Source organism: Rutilus rutilus (assembly GCF_951802725.1).
Source record: "Rutilus rutilus genome assembly, chromosome: 4".
Classification (NCBI taxonomy): Eukaryota; Metazoa; Chordata; class Actinopteri; order Cypriniformes; family Leuciscidae; genus Rutilus; species Rutilus rutilus.
Window position 1 is genome coordinate 9,548,355 of NC_140212.1, and position 18,733 is coordinate 9,567,087.

The 18,733-nt window shown below is 38.9% G+C and overlaps 1 protein-coding gene across 1 annotated transcript in view; it reads left to right on the top strand.

Annotated features, from left to right (window-relative positions):
• The first annotated feature begins 1,157 nt into the window (after positions 1-1,157).
• sema3aa (sema domain, immunoglobulin domain (Ig), short basic domain, secreted, (semaphorin) 3Aa) overlaps positions 1,158-18,733 on the top strand; it is a 32,579-nt gene continuing 15,003 nt past the window's right edge. Inside the window, exons 1-3 of the mRNA XM_084406726.1 lie at positions 1,158-1,687; positions 14,391-14,551; positions 16,418-16,480. Of these exons, the coding sequence (XP_084262852.1) occupies positions 1,576-1,687; positions 14,391-14,551; positions 16,418-16,480 (336 nt within the window). The 5' untranslated portion in view covers positions 1,158-1,575. The remainder of the gene's footprint in view (positions 1,688-14,390; positions 14,552-16,417; positions 16,481-18,733) is intronic.

Below are 18,733 nucleotides of genomic sequence, written 5' to 3' on the forward strand. Positions count from 1 at the left end.
ACCAGGCTGCAGGTGTTTTTTTAGCCTTCTGATATGAGGAGGTGTGGAGGTTGTAGGGTCTGTCCATCATCCCCACAAGTCTATGTTGTGTAAACACCTAAAGATCATGTTTGATATAGTAAAGGTGATGAGATATTGCCACAGACCCGCTCATGAAAGCAGGAAACACTTACACGGACATGTTAAAGGCATTGAGAGATCTGTGCTTTTTTTTTTTTTTTTTTCACATTTGGAAGGTTGTTAAATACCTTCACACACTCAGCTGGTGTTTGTGCGGCACTTTTGTCTTTAGCACTCAGGGGTGAAAAATCACACATTAACACTTCTGTCTATCAGAGGCTTTGTTGCAACAAGCAGAAGTGTGAGTGAGAGAAGAATGCAGGATAGTCTAGCTAGACTGGCTCGATGTTTCACTTTCTGATTTGTTTTCAGGATTATCAGTACGACTGATTTACATGCCTCATATTTTAGTAGAAAGGCTGAAGTTAGTTTATGCACACCAAAGAGGAACATATTTCTTACAGTGGCAAAAAGAGAAACGCCTTAAAATAGTAGAGGATTTATGTATTCATTCATTTCTCAATTTTGTAATCTAGCTATTTCTTTCATTTTCATTTTTCATTTTTTATTACTTTATTCTATTAATATTTCATTATTACTCAAATCAGATAGATAGATAGATAAGATAAGATAAGATAAGATAAGATAAGACTTTTTTAGATATACTATTTTACAAAACACTTCAGTTGTGAATCTAGGTATAGCTATCTAATCTTTTATATATTTATATTTTGCATTATTTTATTATTTCTCAAAAATACTTCAATGTAGGCAAACACACTGGACAGACAGAAATGTTTTAGAGGCTAGGAATGTGATGAAATATGAATGTCTGTCAGAAAGCCAAAAAGGAGAGAGCAGCTGGGAAGACAATGCATTGAAGGTGCCGCGTATAAGCAGTGCAGAAAAGAAGGACACAGACAGAGCAAGCAAACCTTTGCAGAAGAGTCTTTCGCATACCTCTCCTTTCAGCTCCGCTCCCTCGTTCAACCCCCTCCTCCCCCTTCAGCTGCTCCCCCTCCCTCTCCTCTCCTCTCCTCCCCTCCTGCGCTCCGGTGGATGGTGTGCTTCTCTCTCTCCCTCTCCTTCTCATTCAGGCTGAGCAGTGGACGCAAGCAGAAGCAGTCTGTGAGAGTGTGTGTGAGAGTGTGTGTGCGCGAAGCCGGAGCGGAGAGAGGGTCTGCCGGATCCCCTTCTGAAACTCTACCTCACCCACAAACACAGAAACCCACTCTGCGGTCCTCCCCACCAGTGTCCGAGAGCGCATCCCAGAGGAGTACACCTTTACCCCCACGACCGGTGAAACGCCCCCCCACATGGAGCCATGTGAACCCCCGACTCCTGTCTCGATTGGGATCTGATTTCGGATTGCCTCCTTGGGGAGAAGCTCCAGGCGCTGGATCTTTTGAAGTAAGGAGGGACTCGGAAGATCTCGGCTATCCCAGAGGGAAGCCCTTTGCTCTGGGCACTGTGGGCTGCAAGCCCCCCTGGGCTGGAGGCCAGCGCTCCAGCACCATGGATTACCTAGTTGGGATTTTTCTGCTGTTGTGTGGGGTGGCTTTACCTGGAAGAGTTGCACCCCAGCACACCAAAGAGAATGTGCCCAGACTCAAGCTCTCTTACAAGGGTAAGTTTTGCAACCAGACCCATCACCATTTCGTAATGCACACAAGCTTTATTACCTTTCTTATTCTTATGTGTACTCTCAAACTTGACTCTTTTTGTCATTATATATGTCATTATATATATTTATTTGACTTTCTTTACTGTCACTGTTGTCTAATTCCTTTTTCTAGTTTTTCTCTTTCACTTTCTTGCATTTGATTTATTCAAATTTTGCACTGACAGATTGTTTCCATGTGGTCTTTCTGCATATATTGGCTCTTCTACATAATTTTTTCCAGTGCACTGTCCTATAGCTCTAAACCCTGCACTGGTTCCCTGTCTTATGGCTTATGAACTCTGAATGAGGTATCGTGGGTAATGACTCTGCAATTGCGGCCAGAAATCTAATTTATCTTGCCTCTAAATTGATTTTACAGCAATCCTTTAAAGAAATATTGTGGGTTCAGTACAAGTTAAACTCAGTCGACAGTATGTAGATTAGCCCTAAAACATTATTTTGACCTACTCCTTGTTTTCTTTAAAGAAAAAAAAAAAAGAATAAACCAAGGTTACAGTGAAGCACTTACAATGTAAGTGAATGAGGCCAATTTCTGGAGGATTTTAAAGCAATAATGTAACGCTTCTAATTTTATAAAAGCACTAACATTAATTCAAAATTAATTTGAACTGTAAAGCTGTTAAAGTCATTTTCACTGTCATGTTAGGATTTATTGCATTCTATCGTCATGGCAACAAAGTTGAAAAATTAGATGCAACTACACAGAAAAAACTACTAAGTGTTTTTTTTCTCACTGAAATCGTGTTAACATGCATTGTTTATGTTTAGTGGCTATTATATTAAAACAGTTTTTTTTTATTTCTTATGGATTGGCCACGTTTCTATTGTAAGTTGCTCATTGTAACCTAGATTTTTGGCTTTTTAAAAGAAAAGGAGGAACAAGTGGAACATTATTTGGGGTTAATAAGCATATGCCACAAATGTGTATGGCTTTGTCCTGGTCTTCAATCTTATATTGGCTTGTGGACACACTCCAGCAAGCATGCATACTCATACTCGCACACATTGTATATTTTGAAGCATGTACTCTGTGTTGCATTCGAAGGCTCTGGTGATGCTGGCCGCTATGCGTGAATGGTGGTAACAGCAAACATGTTATTCTCCGGGCTGTGCTATTTTATAGGAGACAGCGGAGAGATCCAGACTATAGCAGCCTCTTTGTAACCCAGAGCTTTCATCTCTCACGGAAATAAGCGGCAACATTTTTGGCATATTTTGGGCTGTTTCCCTTTTTAATGTAAGCTTAGCGGGTCTGCTGTGGTTCTTTGTTCAGGAACATGACCAAAAGTATACGCATCAATGTGTGGCGGTGATCTCTCTCCCTCATTTGGTAAATATAGCCTTCTGTTCTGTCAGTGAATCTGTGCTTCTGGTGTGTCGATTGTAAGGTCTGTGTGTGGCATGGGTTTACCCCACCAGTGTCCGTTTAATGCCCTCTCATTTTTTTATAGAGACGGAGAATGAAAAAGACGATTTATTTTTGTCTGAGAATGTGTTGTTTAAAAAGAGAGAGCATGCAGAATGGAGAGAGAGAGAGAGAGGGTTTAAGAAACCAATTGTTGCTCTGACCATCAGCGTCTGCTGTTTAACTTTAAGAGGAAAGGAGACCTTAATGTAAAAAAGATGCAAGTCCACCTGTGATCAATCACATGCTCCTCTGAGTTAATACTGTTGTGCTTGGATGGTCCAAAGCATTGTGGGAAAACAGTCTCACACTGCGTCACCACAATGCTTTCCAAACTTATGCCACCTGTGCACTTTATGGCTATGTTTTCTCTGATTCATGTTGGAGTTTTTCGTATGTCGTAATGGATTTGGATTTAGTTTGATTGACATACGCATTCAGAAAAACAAAGGCTGCACAGCAAACACATTAGCATATACAAAATAAATTCGGAATGTCAAAATGGTCCCCATTGGATATTTTTTCCCCTGAATCCTGTTATGTAGCATCCTAACCAGACATTTCCAATGATTGCGAAAATTCTGTGTGACAATGATGATAATTGATGTTTAATGAACACTTGTGGAACAGAATTTTGAACCAACTGATATTTCTATATGGACAGGGCAGCTACCCAGTGCGACGCCACAGAAATCCGTGACTAAGCATTTGACAAAATGTCCTGTCGCTTGTCGTTAGCTACGGACAAAACGATAACTTTTATCGTTTGTCACTTTATCGCTTTATGCCTGGTTAGGAGACCGTGTTAGGTATTTCATTCTGGTGTGTTAACAATTTCTGTTTTTGTTTTTTGAGTAAATCTTGAGTAAAAATAAAAGGGTAACACTTTACAATAATTGTATTAACTTACATGAACTAACCATGAGTAATACATTTTTGTTAACGTTAGGTAATACAAATATAGATGTTCATTTTATGTTCATGTTACATCACTGTGCATTAACTAATGTTAACAAATACAACTTTTGATTTGAATTATCTATTAGGAAATGTTGAAATTAACATTTAACAAAGATTAATAAATGCTTTAGAAGTCCTGTGTGTGTGTGTGTGTGTGTCTTAGAAAGAAAATGTGTCTGATGTGTTTCTGGCCAGAAAGATGTGTGAGAATGGAGGCAGGCTTAGATAATTGGACACCTGGCCATGGTGATAGAGCTGTGTGTGTATGTATATGTGTCTGTGTGTATGTGTGTAACAGAGAGACATAGTCCACAGGTGCTTGATGGCTCTTTTGATGCTCTGCAGTATGACAGATCGCTGTTCACACCCACACAGTGTCTGAGTGTTAAAATGAGAGAGAGGAAGAGAGGAAAGGATGGAGGAAGAGTGGCAAAGAGGGAGCGGGAAGGGAAGAGAGCGGCTGTTTTAATGAAGGCGGTGGGCAGACAGTAGTTGGCCAGGAGAGGATAGTCGTTAAGTGAAGTGTCATTCATTCTCACTCCCCCTGTGAATGCAGCATAGTAATTAAGCCAAATAAACGCGGAGACATGCTCTCCAGAGACGCACACTTGAACGAGCGCCGAGAAGGGGGGACGACATCGCTTTCTCACACACAGATTTATCATGAGTTGCACATAGAGTTTGCAATTCAGGGCCGCTTACAGTCATGCCGCCTCCGGGGAGGCCAGTCTGACGATCACAGACGGAGAGATCCATCTTAGTTGTTAAATGATGGCCGAGTGATAGATTTTCCTCTTCGTTTCCCCTCCCTGTAATTATACCAGCGCTATGCCTTCTCTCTATTCCCCTCGTATGTTTTAAACTACCGTTGGTGAAAATTGCTCTTGTCAGGGCTATCAGCGGCCCTGTTCATCTGTCAGTGCTTGAGGAGGCTTGTGGGATAGGCCTTCACATGCTTGTCAGATGCTGTCGGGTTGCCTTTCGGATCTCAAACTTGTGGTTACGAGGTTGTGAATTCACACTATAGGATTAGCGGTGGGTTACAGGGCCCATGTGTGCCCATAACCCTGCATAAATACCATCTGAGATGCCAGATTAGGGTGAAGGTGGTCGGTGCATATGAAGACACTGCCCCCTGCAGGTGGCAACGTGTGGACTCTCGCCTCTGATAGGGGGTCCCTTCATGAAAAAGGCCATCCCGCCGTCACACACTGATAAAATGGTGCATCGGGACTTTAAAGTGCTTGTGAAACAACCTGATAATTACTCAGTACCGCGTAATTACCAGGCTTCCCATTTCATTACCATGCCCCATGGCCTCCTGGGATTGATTGGGATGGGCGACACTGGGACGACAAGAGACTGCGAGTCGTCGGAATTCAGCCTAAATCTTCTGAAATAGACACTCCGCGCCCGACCGCACTGGACGCAGACTGGAGGCATCCTATAATAGCGGGCTGTTCGCTGGCTGCCGGGTGAAGTGCAAGCTGGCGTCGAGCCAGGATTTTGGGCTGGATGGGAATGATTATATGGAAAGGCTGGGAATGATGCTGGTTTCTCTTTCTCTCACGGCCTCATCTGCATCCGTCTCTTGCCTGTCTCTTTTAACCCTCTTCACCAGAAGTAGATCTCTCTCTCTCTCTTTCTCTCTCTCTCATTTTCACATGATGAAGCTACTTTTAAACTAGTTTGTCAAGCTACAAGCTATAAGTTACAGTTAAACGATATCATTTTTTATTATATTATATTATATTATATTATATTATTATACTATATTATGAACTGTATATAAATAGTTTCATTTACACTAAAAACCATGAAAATCATTATTTATTAACAGCAACTGGCATGTAGGGGGGAAACAAGATATCATGGCAATGAATTAAGAATTAGTTCCCACAATATATTATTTCCCTCATTTTAGTTAAATAGTGGTCACATTGTTCTAATTTGTTGCCTTGTTTTAGTTTCATTAAATGTAGTTACACTTAGTGGACATGATAACTAAATGAAAATGAGAGAATGAATTAGTAACCAAGTGATAACCATTTAATTTCAATGTTCATTAAAATTAGGGAACAAATTAACAATATTTATTTTTTCTTCCAAGTCATGTGTGGAGCTCCGTAATGAACAGCTGCATTTAACTTTTTATTCTTTTCTAACTTAAGTATTTCTAATTTATCTATAACAGCGCTATATCAATTTTGTTGTGCTCCACTGCTTGTTGGAAAAAGTAGATTGTTACTGGAAAAGCTACTGTCTATCTATGATTCGGGGTGTTTTTCTTTATAGTTCATGTCCTTCCTCTCATTCATTCCTTCGCTTTATTTGGCTCTTTTTGTCCAGACTGCTGTAAGGAACTTGAAGGTCACCTGAAGTCTTTCTACTGAATGAATTATTTACTCTGTGGCAGTAGAAGGGCTTCGTCCTTATTGACCTTTTTACGCATCACATCCTGTTGTGTTTAGTCTTCTGTTGGCCCTATTAGATGTTAGACTCCTTTAATGACTCTCAGCACCCACTTGGCTGAAGGATTTGCACATTTAGCTTCCTCTTCATAACACAGATGTATTAAGGAGTGTGTTTGAATATTCAGATGCAGTGTGTGTGATATGTTGTGTATTAGATTACTAACTATACTGAGTGTAGTGTGTTGGGAAGTGGTGCACCTGTTATTGAATTTCAATGGTGTCCTTAGACAAGCATTTCCAGACGAGTCAAATTTCGAGCGTGTGCGTGTGTGTGTGTGTGTGTGTGTGTGTGTGTGTGTGTGTGTGTGTGTGTGTGTGTGTGTGTGTGTGTGTGTGTGTGTGTGTGTGTGTGAATGTTTGCTTGTCAATGCTCCAGACTATATACAATAAAAATATATTTCTATCATGACAACTCTCTGAATATTTTTAGCATGGTAATGGATATGACAATGTTAATGTATTTGGCGGAATAGATCTGCTACGCTGCTGCTGCTGCTGCTGTTGTTGATTATTGCTGCTGTACAGGAACTTGCTACTGCCAATTCATATGCCGATACGCTGCTGTGAGTATGTAAGACATATTGCTGCTGCACAAATAGCATATATCAATTACCCATAGCAGATCTATACAGGTGGAGCTGGGGATTGTGGAGGATTTAGACGAACTCTGAAAGCGCGCTGCAAACTGCAGTAGTGAATGGTAACCAGCCATTTAAATGTTGAGCAGCAAGCTCATTGGCTGCAGATGCGACATGAACCAATCAGGTTGTGTCAAGTACTTAACACTGTAAATATCATCAGCTTGCGTTAAGAACCCACTGGCCTGCGAGCTAGAGTTGCATGATAGTTCAGAAGTATTGTAGTGTAATACAATACTTTTTTTTAGTTTAATATAGTATTCCAATTTCCTATTTTATGCTGTCAGACTAATTTGTGCCACATATTTACATGTCACAACAACAACCAGTCATAAATAGTTCTCACAAACCTAAAGTTTAGTATATCAGGGAAAAGGTTTCCGGATACTTTCGCAGTTCAGTGATGGAGTAAGTTGTAAACTAAGTAACATCTCTGACAGAGTGAGTCTGATTCAAACTAACTTATGAGCGAGTTTGAAGCTGTTACGTGAATCATTTTTTGATTGACTCATTAAAAAGAACCGGTTCATAAGAGTCACTTGTTCGCAAATCGGACATCACGGCTCACTCTATGTTTTTTGTTGTTGTGAGCATGCAGGAAACACTGACACATTTACACAAAACACAAAGCTTGACTGTCACCAATGGCAACTACATTTTAAAGTATTTTCACACATTTTTGTCGCATATGTGTCAATTTTAGTCGCGTAAGCCCTGCCTGGGATATTTCTGTCCGTTTCTGTCAAGTTTTAGAATGAAGCTACAAATCGAGTAAGAATTTTACATCACCTCCAAGAAGACTAGAAGTAAATAAGAGTTATCTTTCAGCACTTTACCTTGTGCTTTCCCTCTTGTCAAACCCCTCTCTCGGCTATCTATTTGAATGTCACATTATCTTTGGCTGTCACTCTCGCTCTGTGTACATGCGCTGTGTTTTGTATGTCATCTGGAGCTGTGGAGAGTGGATTGTGCTTTCTCTGCACGGTCTGTGGCCGGAGGCCAGTTTTAAACAGACTCTGCGGTTCACCCGTCATGTCGTGAGCAGATTCAGGGGTAATTAAACGGTTCCACATACTCTCCCCTCGCTCTGTGGAACAGGGCAACACAGGAATCTCCTGCGGTCGCGGGCAGTCTACAATGGAGGAGATCAGCAAGGATGTTGGATTTTTTTGAAGCGTGCACAAACAGACTTTCAGCTTTAGATTTCAGCAACTAAGAAAGCATGAACATGCATTAATGTAACACCACTGCCAATATGACATTTGCATTTTTACCGCTATATGCTTATGTTTTTAAGCTCAAAATTAATTCAGTTTAATTAGACCTCTTGTATTTTGGAAGAGCTTATTTTTATCAATTATAACCACAATATATGGATAGTTTTAAAGGGATAGTTCACAGAAAAATTAACATCATTAGTCATTATTATCTCAGCTTAATGTTGTTCCAGTCCTGTATGATTTTTTTTGTGGAAGATAAAAAGACTTTTGAATAGAATAAAAAAAAAAAATTATTAAAGCTTTCAATCTTCAAAAATACCACAAAAGCACTATAAAAGTGTTCTAAAAGTTATCCATGTTATACTTCCAAGTCTAAATGAAGTCGTACAAAAAACTTTGTGTAACGAACAAACCGAAATATAAGTCTTTCCAATCTTCCCCTCCAGTGGGCTGTTAAACACTGTGACTGGATCATTAAATCAGGGAGTGAATGAATCAGTGAGACCGATTTTGTGAATCTGGTAAATTAATGTAAATTGCATAAATTGGAAACTCTCGTGAACACGCTAAGGAGAGAGTGAAGATTTTTTAGTGAAAATGACGGGCTGTTCCTCATGCAAAGGTGTCTTATGCCTTCAGAATTCCATGCAGGAATCGCCTACTTTTTGTCTCATTCGCCCTCATTCACAAAGAAAAGAGTCGCCAGGAAAATGGTTTTAGAAGGACATGAGGTTGAGTAAACACCATTTTCATTTTGGGGTGAATTATTCCTTTTAAGCTAAACAAATTCATCTTCATAATTGCCACATGTGTCTTGCAAAAAAGCAGACGTCCGTCTTTTCCTCACCTTTTGGCTTTGTTAATGGAAATTTGAGGCAGTTGGCCGTGACATAAAGCATCAGTTCGTACAGAGGCGTCTTTTATTAAAACTAATATGCATAAAGAGATTTGACACAGTGATTATGTTTCCTGTTGGTGTCACAGGAATCAAATGTTGGCCCGCTGGTGTCGGTCCCCTCTCGGCAGCCCTTCACTAGCTGTCAATCGGGCAGACTGAGCTCTCATAGGCCAAGATCCAGCACGGTTACCGAGGAAACTTACCAAAACCTGCGACCGGTTGCATGCGAGAGCAAGTTAAAATGAAGCGAAACTACAGGCGTATTCATATTTCAGAGCTTAAAGCAATATGCGAAACAGCGTGTTCAGCGAATCGCTGTTTCTAAAATCTAGGTTCTCTCAAGCAAAAAACCGACAAGACCGAACCACACACTTAGCCCATTGAGAGAACATAGAGGAGGAGAACTTTTGCCAAAACTGTGTCAAGATCGACGACGTGTGTTTTGAAGCACGCCATTGTTCTGGCTTGAATAAACAGGTAGCGCCCAAAACCATCTGCAGCACTCTTTCACTTTTTATTCCTTCTTTCCTCACTTCCCTCGCTCTCCTGGGGCGGCTGGTAGCCAGAGGCAGAGCTAAAGCACAGTGGCAGCAGCATGCACACACACACACACATTTTCCCATCCCTCCAATACACATACACACACCTACACTCACTGATGCAGAGATGCATAACTATACACCCTCACCAAAGTCCAAAACTGGTTTATAGCCTTTAGACTTTGTGTATTATTAGTTCTCCACTCGTTTTCCACTCACCAACACAGGTTGGTTTTCTCTTAAGTCATATGCGTTATGTTGGACATGCTTCTCTTTTACATTGTTTGTCCTTTAAGCAACTGTTATTTTAGGGATGTGTCTCAGTCAACTAATTGATTAGTGAGGACAACGAGTTTATATATTGCAAAAACTGTTTAAGTCTGTCTAACATTTTTCTTTTAAATTAGCTTTTTTTTTTATCTGGCTCCTGTGTTTAGGTTCAGTAATTTCACTTTAATTACAATGAAAAGGTTGTTAGTCAGTTATTGAAATGCCTTATTTTCAAAAATGTCACTGATAAGAGTAAAATAAAACATAAAAATGCACATATAAATATATATATATATGCATTGCTCACACACACAAACACATTTAATTAGAATAATACTGTATATTATTCCCAAATATAGCCAAACTTAAACTTGCATCGCAGCTCAACATGTTTGATTACTTCCCACGGCTCCAAGCTGTACAGTTTCTATGTTTTTTAATTCAAAGTTGTTAGTTTTGCTTTGTAATGCTCTTTGGTTTTCATCTTTTTTTTTTTTTTTTTTACATCATAAATCTGTTGGAAACAAACAAACGTTGCAGTGTATAAATAAATTGTATGACAGACTTTGCTATGATATATAAAGTGTTGACAGCCCACTTCTCAGTCTGCAGGACAGAGAGAGACTGAGAAAGAGGAAGAAACTTTTGCTAAGCTTCTTTCTTCTTTAAAACTCACACTTCATTTACTTTAAGCTCTTATCCAGGTTGATGTAACCCCAGATAAAGTGTGTGTGTGTGTGTGTCTGTGTGTTCACGGATCATCAGATGACTACCTTTTGTGATGGTCTTGCCAAGGCAGCATTTTAGGGGAAAAAATGCCTTGTCTTCAGAGTTCATGCACCAGTCGCTCACTTTGAGCTGGGGAATCGTGAAACTGCCAGACGTGGCCGTCAGATCTTGAGCCAGAATGGCAGGAGAGTGAGGCTTTGGAGAACTTCACCTAACCGGAGTAATAGAGAGAGTGGCAGGGGAAAAGGAGGCTAAGAATAAGAATATTTGGCAGATGTAGAGATGCAAAGACTAGATGAGTTAATATAATGAGCCAGGGGAGAGAAGAAGAAAGATGAGATGAAGTCTCTTTCCAGGATGTCCTCTTATGTTCTCTCAGGCCTCCCCTGAAGTCTGGCAAGAGGAAATCAGTGTGGCTTTCTTTTATTTCCTGAATATGCACTGTACTTTTGACTGTCAATATTTCTTATTGAATGTTTTAACCACTAGAGTCGACAGGTGGAATTGAAGAATTAGTTTTCAAACTGCTTTCTCAAACACTCTCCCATTTGACGTTAGTTAAAAAAAGACTGATTTAGAATTATGATAGTCTGATTTAAAATTATTATTTAAAGTTGTCTTTGCATATTGCTGTGAAAGGAGAAAGCATCCTGAACTAAAAAAGTTATTGCTGATACATTATTGGTTCTAAAGATCAGTTTAAAGTCAACATGAAATGAAAATTCACCCTCGTCATGTTATTGATCTTGAGAATGATTCATCCATGCATAAATATATTTTTTTCGTTTTTTTACATCACGACTTTCTTTAATGCACCAGTGTAGAGGGTTTTCTGAATAGGCAGTGTTTTGTATTTAACTGACCTATGAAGAATGCTTGGTTTTAATTATTAAACAGCGCTCTGGGATACTTGATTCTGATTGGTCAGTTGCAGCATTCTGCTTTTAAATTGTTTTTTTTGTATACAGTTTTGCCACCTTTAGTACAGATTGTTGACCCAGAGAATTCATTTCTTACATAGCTGTGCTATAGTTTCATATCTCTTGTATCACTCCGCTCTGTCTTCATCTCCATTTATTTATTTATTTGTTTGGCAAGTACACTACCTTTCAGATGTTTGGGGTTGGTAAATTTATGCTTACCAAGACTGCATTTATTTGATAAAAAAAATAGATAAAAACAAAACAACAAAAAAAATAGCTGTTTTCTATTTTAATATATTTAAAAAATGTCATTCATTCCTGTGATGGCAAAGCTGAAGGTTCAGCATCATTATTCCAGTCTTCAGTGATGCATGATACTTCTGAAATCATTATAATATGCTAATTTGGTGCTTAAGAAACATTCCTTATTATTATCAATGTTGAAAACATTTTGTGCTACTTAATATTTCTGTGGAAATAGTGATACATGTTTTCAGGATTCTTGAAATAGGCAATAAAAAAAAATGTTTTGTCACTTTTGATCAGTTTAATACATACTTGCTGAAGTATTAATATCTTTCAACAACAAAAAAATTACTGATCCCAAACTTTTGAATGGTGTTATATACAGTATGTTAAACCATTTGAAATGTGTCTGTATAAAAGCAATAATCCATGCTGATATTTAGAACAGCAGCTCTTTTTTGCTTGTGTGATATTGCTTAAAGGAATAGTTCACCCAAAAATGAAAATTTGTCATCATTTACTCACCCTCATGCTGTTCCAGACCCGTACGAGTTTCTTCTGTTGAACACAAAAGAAGATATTTTAAAGAATGTTGGTAATCAAACAATTGACAGTAGCCATTGACTTTAGTAGGAAATAAAATACTATGGAAGTCAATGGCTACTGTCAACTGTCTGGTTACAAACATTCTTCAACATATCTTTCTTTTGTGTTCAGTCGAAGAAAGAAACTCATACATGTTTGGAACAACATGAGGGTGAGTAAATGATGACAGAGTTTTCATTTTTGTGTGATCTATCTCTTTAAACCCCTTCAGGGTGAAAGAATAACCCCTCTGTATGTTTATCCTTACATGAAAGAGAACATACTCAATATTCTGACTCAGCCGGAGTTTGTCAGACAGGCCTGGCATCTCTATATATATCTGGATATTACTTGTGATTGGTTAATGAAACTCTCGTGTTAGAAGCAGAGACTGAATTCAGCAGGAACGGACGGACTGAACTGTGCCCGTTCTGCATTCGGTCCTGTGGGAATGCTGTTCTACATTTGATATGCAGTGTTATTGACACAGGCAAAGGATGGATGGTCTGTTTCTCCTTAACGCTTTTCCTCGCTCGCTCTCTTCCTCTCCCACAACCACACAGATGTCCAGAATCTTAGCGGGGAGAAACGCAGATGGCTACTATAGGAGCGGATTGATCTGGGCTCTGGAGAGGGGTTGCAGTCTTTGCATGTCACTGTTGATTATGATTCGTGTGCTTGTTGCAGAAACGTTGCAGAGATGTTGACCTCACCCTCTCCCATGAGCAGATGTTCTGGCCACTGGCTCCTGCAAGCTCTTTTCCAAACTCATTTCTCTCTTTCACCTCTTCCTTATCATTCTCACTTCATCTCGTCTTCACTTGGATTCCCCCCCCCCTCCCGTTCTGCCTTCCCTTTCTTTTATCCGACCTTGTTTCATTGCTCACTGGGAGAGTGACAAATTTGGCAGATTTTGTGTCTCAGGTCATTATATTTTCACAGTGTCTGGTCTAGTGCTGTCGAACAGATAGTTTATTTGGCTGTGTCTATCAAGAGAACAGCCAAAACAAAAGCATTTTTACTTGATTAGTTATTCCTCTGACCCGAGTTATTAAGATATCCAAATAAAGCGGTACTAATTTGCTTGCGCAATCTAACAAACTGTGTGTGGTCGTTTGTGAGTGTATTGTGGATTTACTCTGAATAATTGCGCAAATAAGTCAGACACACCTACTGTATATTTAAAGGAGACTTTTAGTGCTGGTGCTGAAAGACGTAGTTCTCGGCAAACTACGTTAGTCAATCGGATTCTTGTACAATGATGTTGCACGGTTTTTATACACACAAATGTAATCAGGCCCTCTGTCTTAATATAGACTACAGATGTAGATAAAGTGCCAAATGCTAGAACTATAAAATATATTGTATATACCAGTATGTTTAAGAGCTGTCCTGTTACCACCTTAAACCCAGTGCACACACAAAAGTGTGGGTTATCCAGCCATGTCTTAACCTCATATAAATGATTACGTGGTTCAGATTAGATCCTTGTGATTGTGTTTTCTTCAGCAATTTTCATGCTATGGTTGAAAAGATACAGATGTGGTCCACTAACCATTGAGGTGATCTTAAAGAAAGTGTAACTAAACACATGACTACTGTTGTTTCTCAAAGATGCTGAAAGTGTCGCAAATAGCAAATAATGCAGGTATACATTTTGTTGAACTTTCGACTAAAATGACACATGCTGTTTAATGAACGAAATATGAATGTAGCCTATTTTTCATTCTAGACTTCTTTTTCTTGTTATCTCTTTCAGAAATGCTGGAATCCAGTAATCTAGTGACTTTCACTGGATTGGCAAACAGTTCAGGTTACGACACGTTCTTGATGGATGAGGAAAGAGGGAGATTACTGGTCGGAGCGGAGGATCATGTCTTCTCTTTTGACCTGGTCAACATCAACAGAGATGTCAAACAGGTGACACACAACTCTGGGTCACCTTAAAGTCCATATGAATGAATGTTATGTTCCTGGACTTATTGTGAACGGTTCATCTGCGCATGTTATTTCAACTAAAACAGTTTGTCTTCATAATCAAATGAATCAATCAAAATCTCCATCAAAATAATTTCCTTTTCCTGATTTAACTTAGAATAATGTTAAATAGTATTAATCATCTAAATTTCAGCTGTCTTTTAAATTCAGCCAGTTTTTTAAAGCAAACTTGTATTCAGCTTGATATGGAAAGGCCATTTTTCATGATCCAAACAAATTCTGCCCTACATTTGTTCCAGGTTAATATCCTGCTTCACTTGGAAATCACATTTTAACAGTAAAATAGGTTGGGAACAGGGCTTGACATTAACACTTGCCAAACCGCCAAATGCAGGTGTATTTCAGCATTTAGTCACTCCTACTAGCCACTTTTGCGGGTTGAATTTTAGTCTTTTAAAAAGGCAGTCCAAAATAATAAAATGTAGTGTTATCAAAAAAAAAAAATTTTTTTAAAAACATATCGATACTGAAATATATGAAACGCTTACAATACTCATTTTCCGCAGAATAGATACACAATACCAGCTGCGCTTTCTCGCTCTCTCATCTCTCCGACAGCGAGTTGACACACAAACCCGCCTCTTCTCACTCACTCAATTCATTTGCTCCTGATGAATATTGTTGGTGTTACAGGGCTTGAATTTCGGCATGGCATTGCGTGTATTGCGCATAATTTTGTGTTCACACCTAAAGTGCGTGCACATAAAGCCGCCTCTCAGTACTAAATTGAGTTATTTTTGCTGCTTATTTGCTGCTTATTGCCTGTTCACATAAACAGTCAGTTTTATTTTAAGTGAACATAAACAGTTGAGAAAGAAAACGCATGTGTAACGCACGCAATGGATCCATGCCTAATATACCTGCTGCCATTATGAGATAATATAAAAAATATCTATATGGCGGTTTTCCTTATGGTATCGATGTCAAAATTGTGGCCTGTGAAAATGCTGAGTGGCTAGTAACTTTGGAAAACCACCTGTGAGCAAAAAAGTTATTGTCAAGCTCAGGTTGGGAATCATAATTCATGCTGTTTCCCTCTGTCTACATTTAACAAGAAAGATTGGTGAGGGATTTTATGGAGTGTGTCATTGAAACCCAGGGTCACCAGAGACGTCCATCTCGCTCCTATTAACTGCACAACCCAGATCTGAGTTGACTTCCTCCTTCTTTTCCATCTGCCCATTTGATCTCAGCCTGCCTCCCTCTGTTTTTCATTCCCAGATCATATCTGCAGCGTAATGCTTCGCTTTCTCTCTCTCTCAATCGCTCTTTGTTCCTCTCTCTGGATTCCATTACTTTGATTTCCTCTTTCTTTCTTTATTCTTTCTTTGTCCTGAAGGCTGCAGACCATTTGCTTTATATTCAGTCCTCGTAAGGGTTAAAGCTGGCTTTTATTGAACACTCACACAAACATGCATACTTCAGCAATGCCATCGTTTAAAGATAAGAACTTGGCAAATTATCTTAATTTACCAAATTGCTTTCGCAGACAGAATACCTTAGCAGATCTCAGAGGAAGATAAGGCAGGATAAAAAACTTTTTGTGTGCAGGCCTATGTATGTGTGAATGTGCGATTGTCTCTCGTGCTCTCAGGATAAGGGGAATGGTAGTTTTTATCCTCTTGTCTTCATCGTCGTCACAGATGGAGGTGGCAGAAGGACGGCAGGCAGCAGTCGTTGATTATTTTACAGCCAGGTTTCATGCCGAGCGCCTTAGTCAGTCATTTGCAGTTCATTGTGTTCGCTCCGCACACATTCTCACACCTTCTCTCTTTCACTGTTTTATAGATCGCCTGGCCTGCCACACCTTCCAAACGTGATGAATGCAAGTGGGCTGGAAAAGACCTTGTGGTAAGTGTGGGGCGACAACTTCCTTTTACCTCAAAACTACATCGAACCCCAATGAATGTGTGGGTATTTTTAGGATGTCACTCACTTTAAAAACATTTTTTTTAAATACACTACCATTTAAATGTTTGGGGTCAGGAAGATGATTTATGTTACGGAAATATGTTATTTAAAATAAATTCTGTTCTTTTGAACTTTCGATTTATAAAATAATCCTAAATAAAAGTACATTTCCAAGCGAATATTAAGCAGCACAAATGTTTTCAACATTGATAATAATTAGAAATGTTTTTTGAGTGTCAATGAAATCAGCATATTATAATGATTTCTGAAGGATCATGTGACTCTGAACAATGGAGTAATGGCTACTGAAAATAACAGGAATATTTTTTTTAATATATTAACTCTTTCCCCGCTAGCGTTAAAAAAAAAAGAAAAGAAAAAAAGTTGCAAGCCACCACCAGCATTTTTTATCATTTTCATAAAACTTTCATGGCCACCAGAATATTTTGTTGTATGAATATCTGAACATGCAATACATAAAAAGAACAGAGCCTCTGCTTTAAAAACAAAAAACTTTTATTCTAGCTTCATGCATTCCTTTTTTATCAGCACTTGAATGTGGATAAGTTTCATAGAAAATGCAAAAATTCTAACAAAAAGCTGAGAAATCTTCTTTTTTTTTTTTCAAAGAATACAACATGCTTAAGCAATGCTTTTATTGCTTGTTTCTGTCCCTTTTATGCCGGTGTTTTAATCCGGAGATTCTCTACTCTTTTAGGAATTTTGTAATACCGCCACCTACTGTATAACAGTGAAAACAGGGAAAGCCGGAAAATTTCGTCATTAGCGTGACGAAATTAGCATTTCATCATTTCGGGAAGCGTTGTCTCATACATTATGGAAAATTACATCATTAGCGGGGAAAGAGGAAAAAAAAAACATTTTAATTGTAATAATATTTAGTAATGTTACTATTTTTACAGTATTTTTTTTAAATATATTCTTTATTACTGTGAAAGTAACCTTTTGAAAAAAAAAAACATTTAAAAGTCTTATCGACCCCATACTTTTGAATGGTAGTGTATAAATGAATATTCTATTATATAAATAAATATTAATTCAGTTCTGCTGATGGAAAAATATTCTGAATTCTGCATGTTCTTTTTTACCCAAATCTGCAGACAAAATGTCAGATTTAAATTTTGTTAATTTTAACTAACCAATACACTGATTTGAACAACCATTGTCAAGAACCTTTTAGTAATCTCCAAAGCAACATGAACTTGAAAAATGGTCCGTGATAAGAAAATTGTTCACTGAAAAACCTTTAGTGTATTTGCGCCTCATGACCTGCATTACTCAGGCCGGGTGTTGCGTGTGCGCTCTGGCTTGATTGATCGCGGTTGCTGTTAGCAATGGAGTTTTGCTTGTGCACACGTTCTTTTGTTCCTCTTGAGAGTTTATATTCTGTGTTTGGCTCCAGCAACCCTTGGCCTTTCTATATAACAGAAATGGTTTATTTATCAACCCGGCTCTCGCTCCCTCTGTACGTGTGTGTGTTGTATCTGATGGTAATTTCACGGCTGGGTTCCCGCTGAGATGGGGGGCAGAAGGGGAGCTGGATTATTACAGATAACTCACCGGACCTACTTCTGAGACGTACACCCTTAAATAAAGTCACCTGATATTGCAATGAGGTGCAGGAATCACATGTTTACCACATGCATTCTGAAAGTATGTCAGCTTTTGGCACTGGCTGTGAGGGGTTTATTTGGCGTTACATACACGCAAATTCACCGGTTCAGAATAATGGCGTTTGCGTGCTGTGAAAGTGTTTGTTCTGGATACAGAGTTGTTGAAAGCTTGATTAGGGTATTATCAGTGCATTTCCCTCTCTGCAAACATAAAGCTCTTCATTCTCACATTTGGCTTGGCAAGACGAGGCAAAAACAAGCCCAGAACGGCAGCTGGTACAACTGCCTCGCTGCTCGGTCTAAACTCTTGCTGTGTTTCATGTGAGATGAGGGTTAAACATCTCAGCAGCACATTTCATTACTGTTCATTCAAGTCTCAATACTATACATTTAAATACATCATTTGCAAAGAATTAGTGGGGTTGTGTTTGATGTGATCAGATGACAATGATACTGTACAAAAAAGTTTAGTGTGAATTAACGGTATATTCCTGGCTACTAGTGGCTGGACTTTCATAGTAATTTCCCAGTAGTTGCTCTACTAATTATAATAATTAAA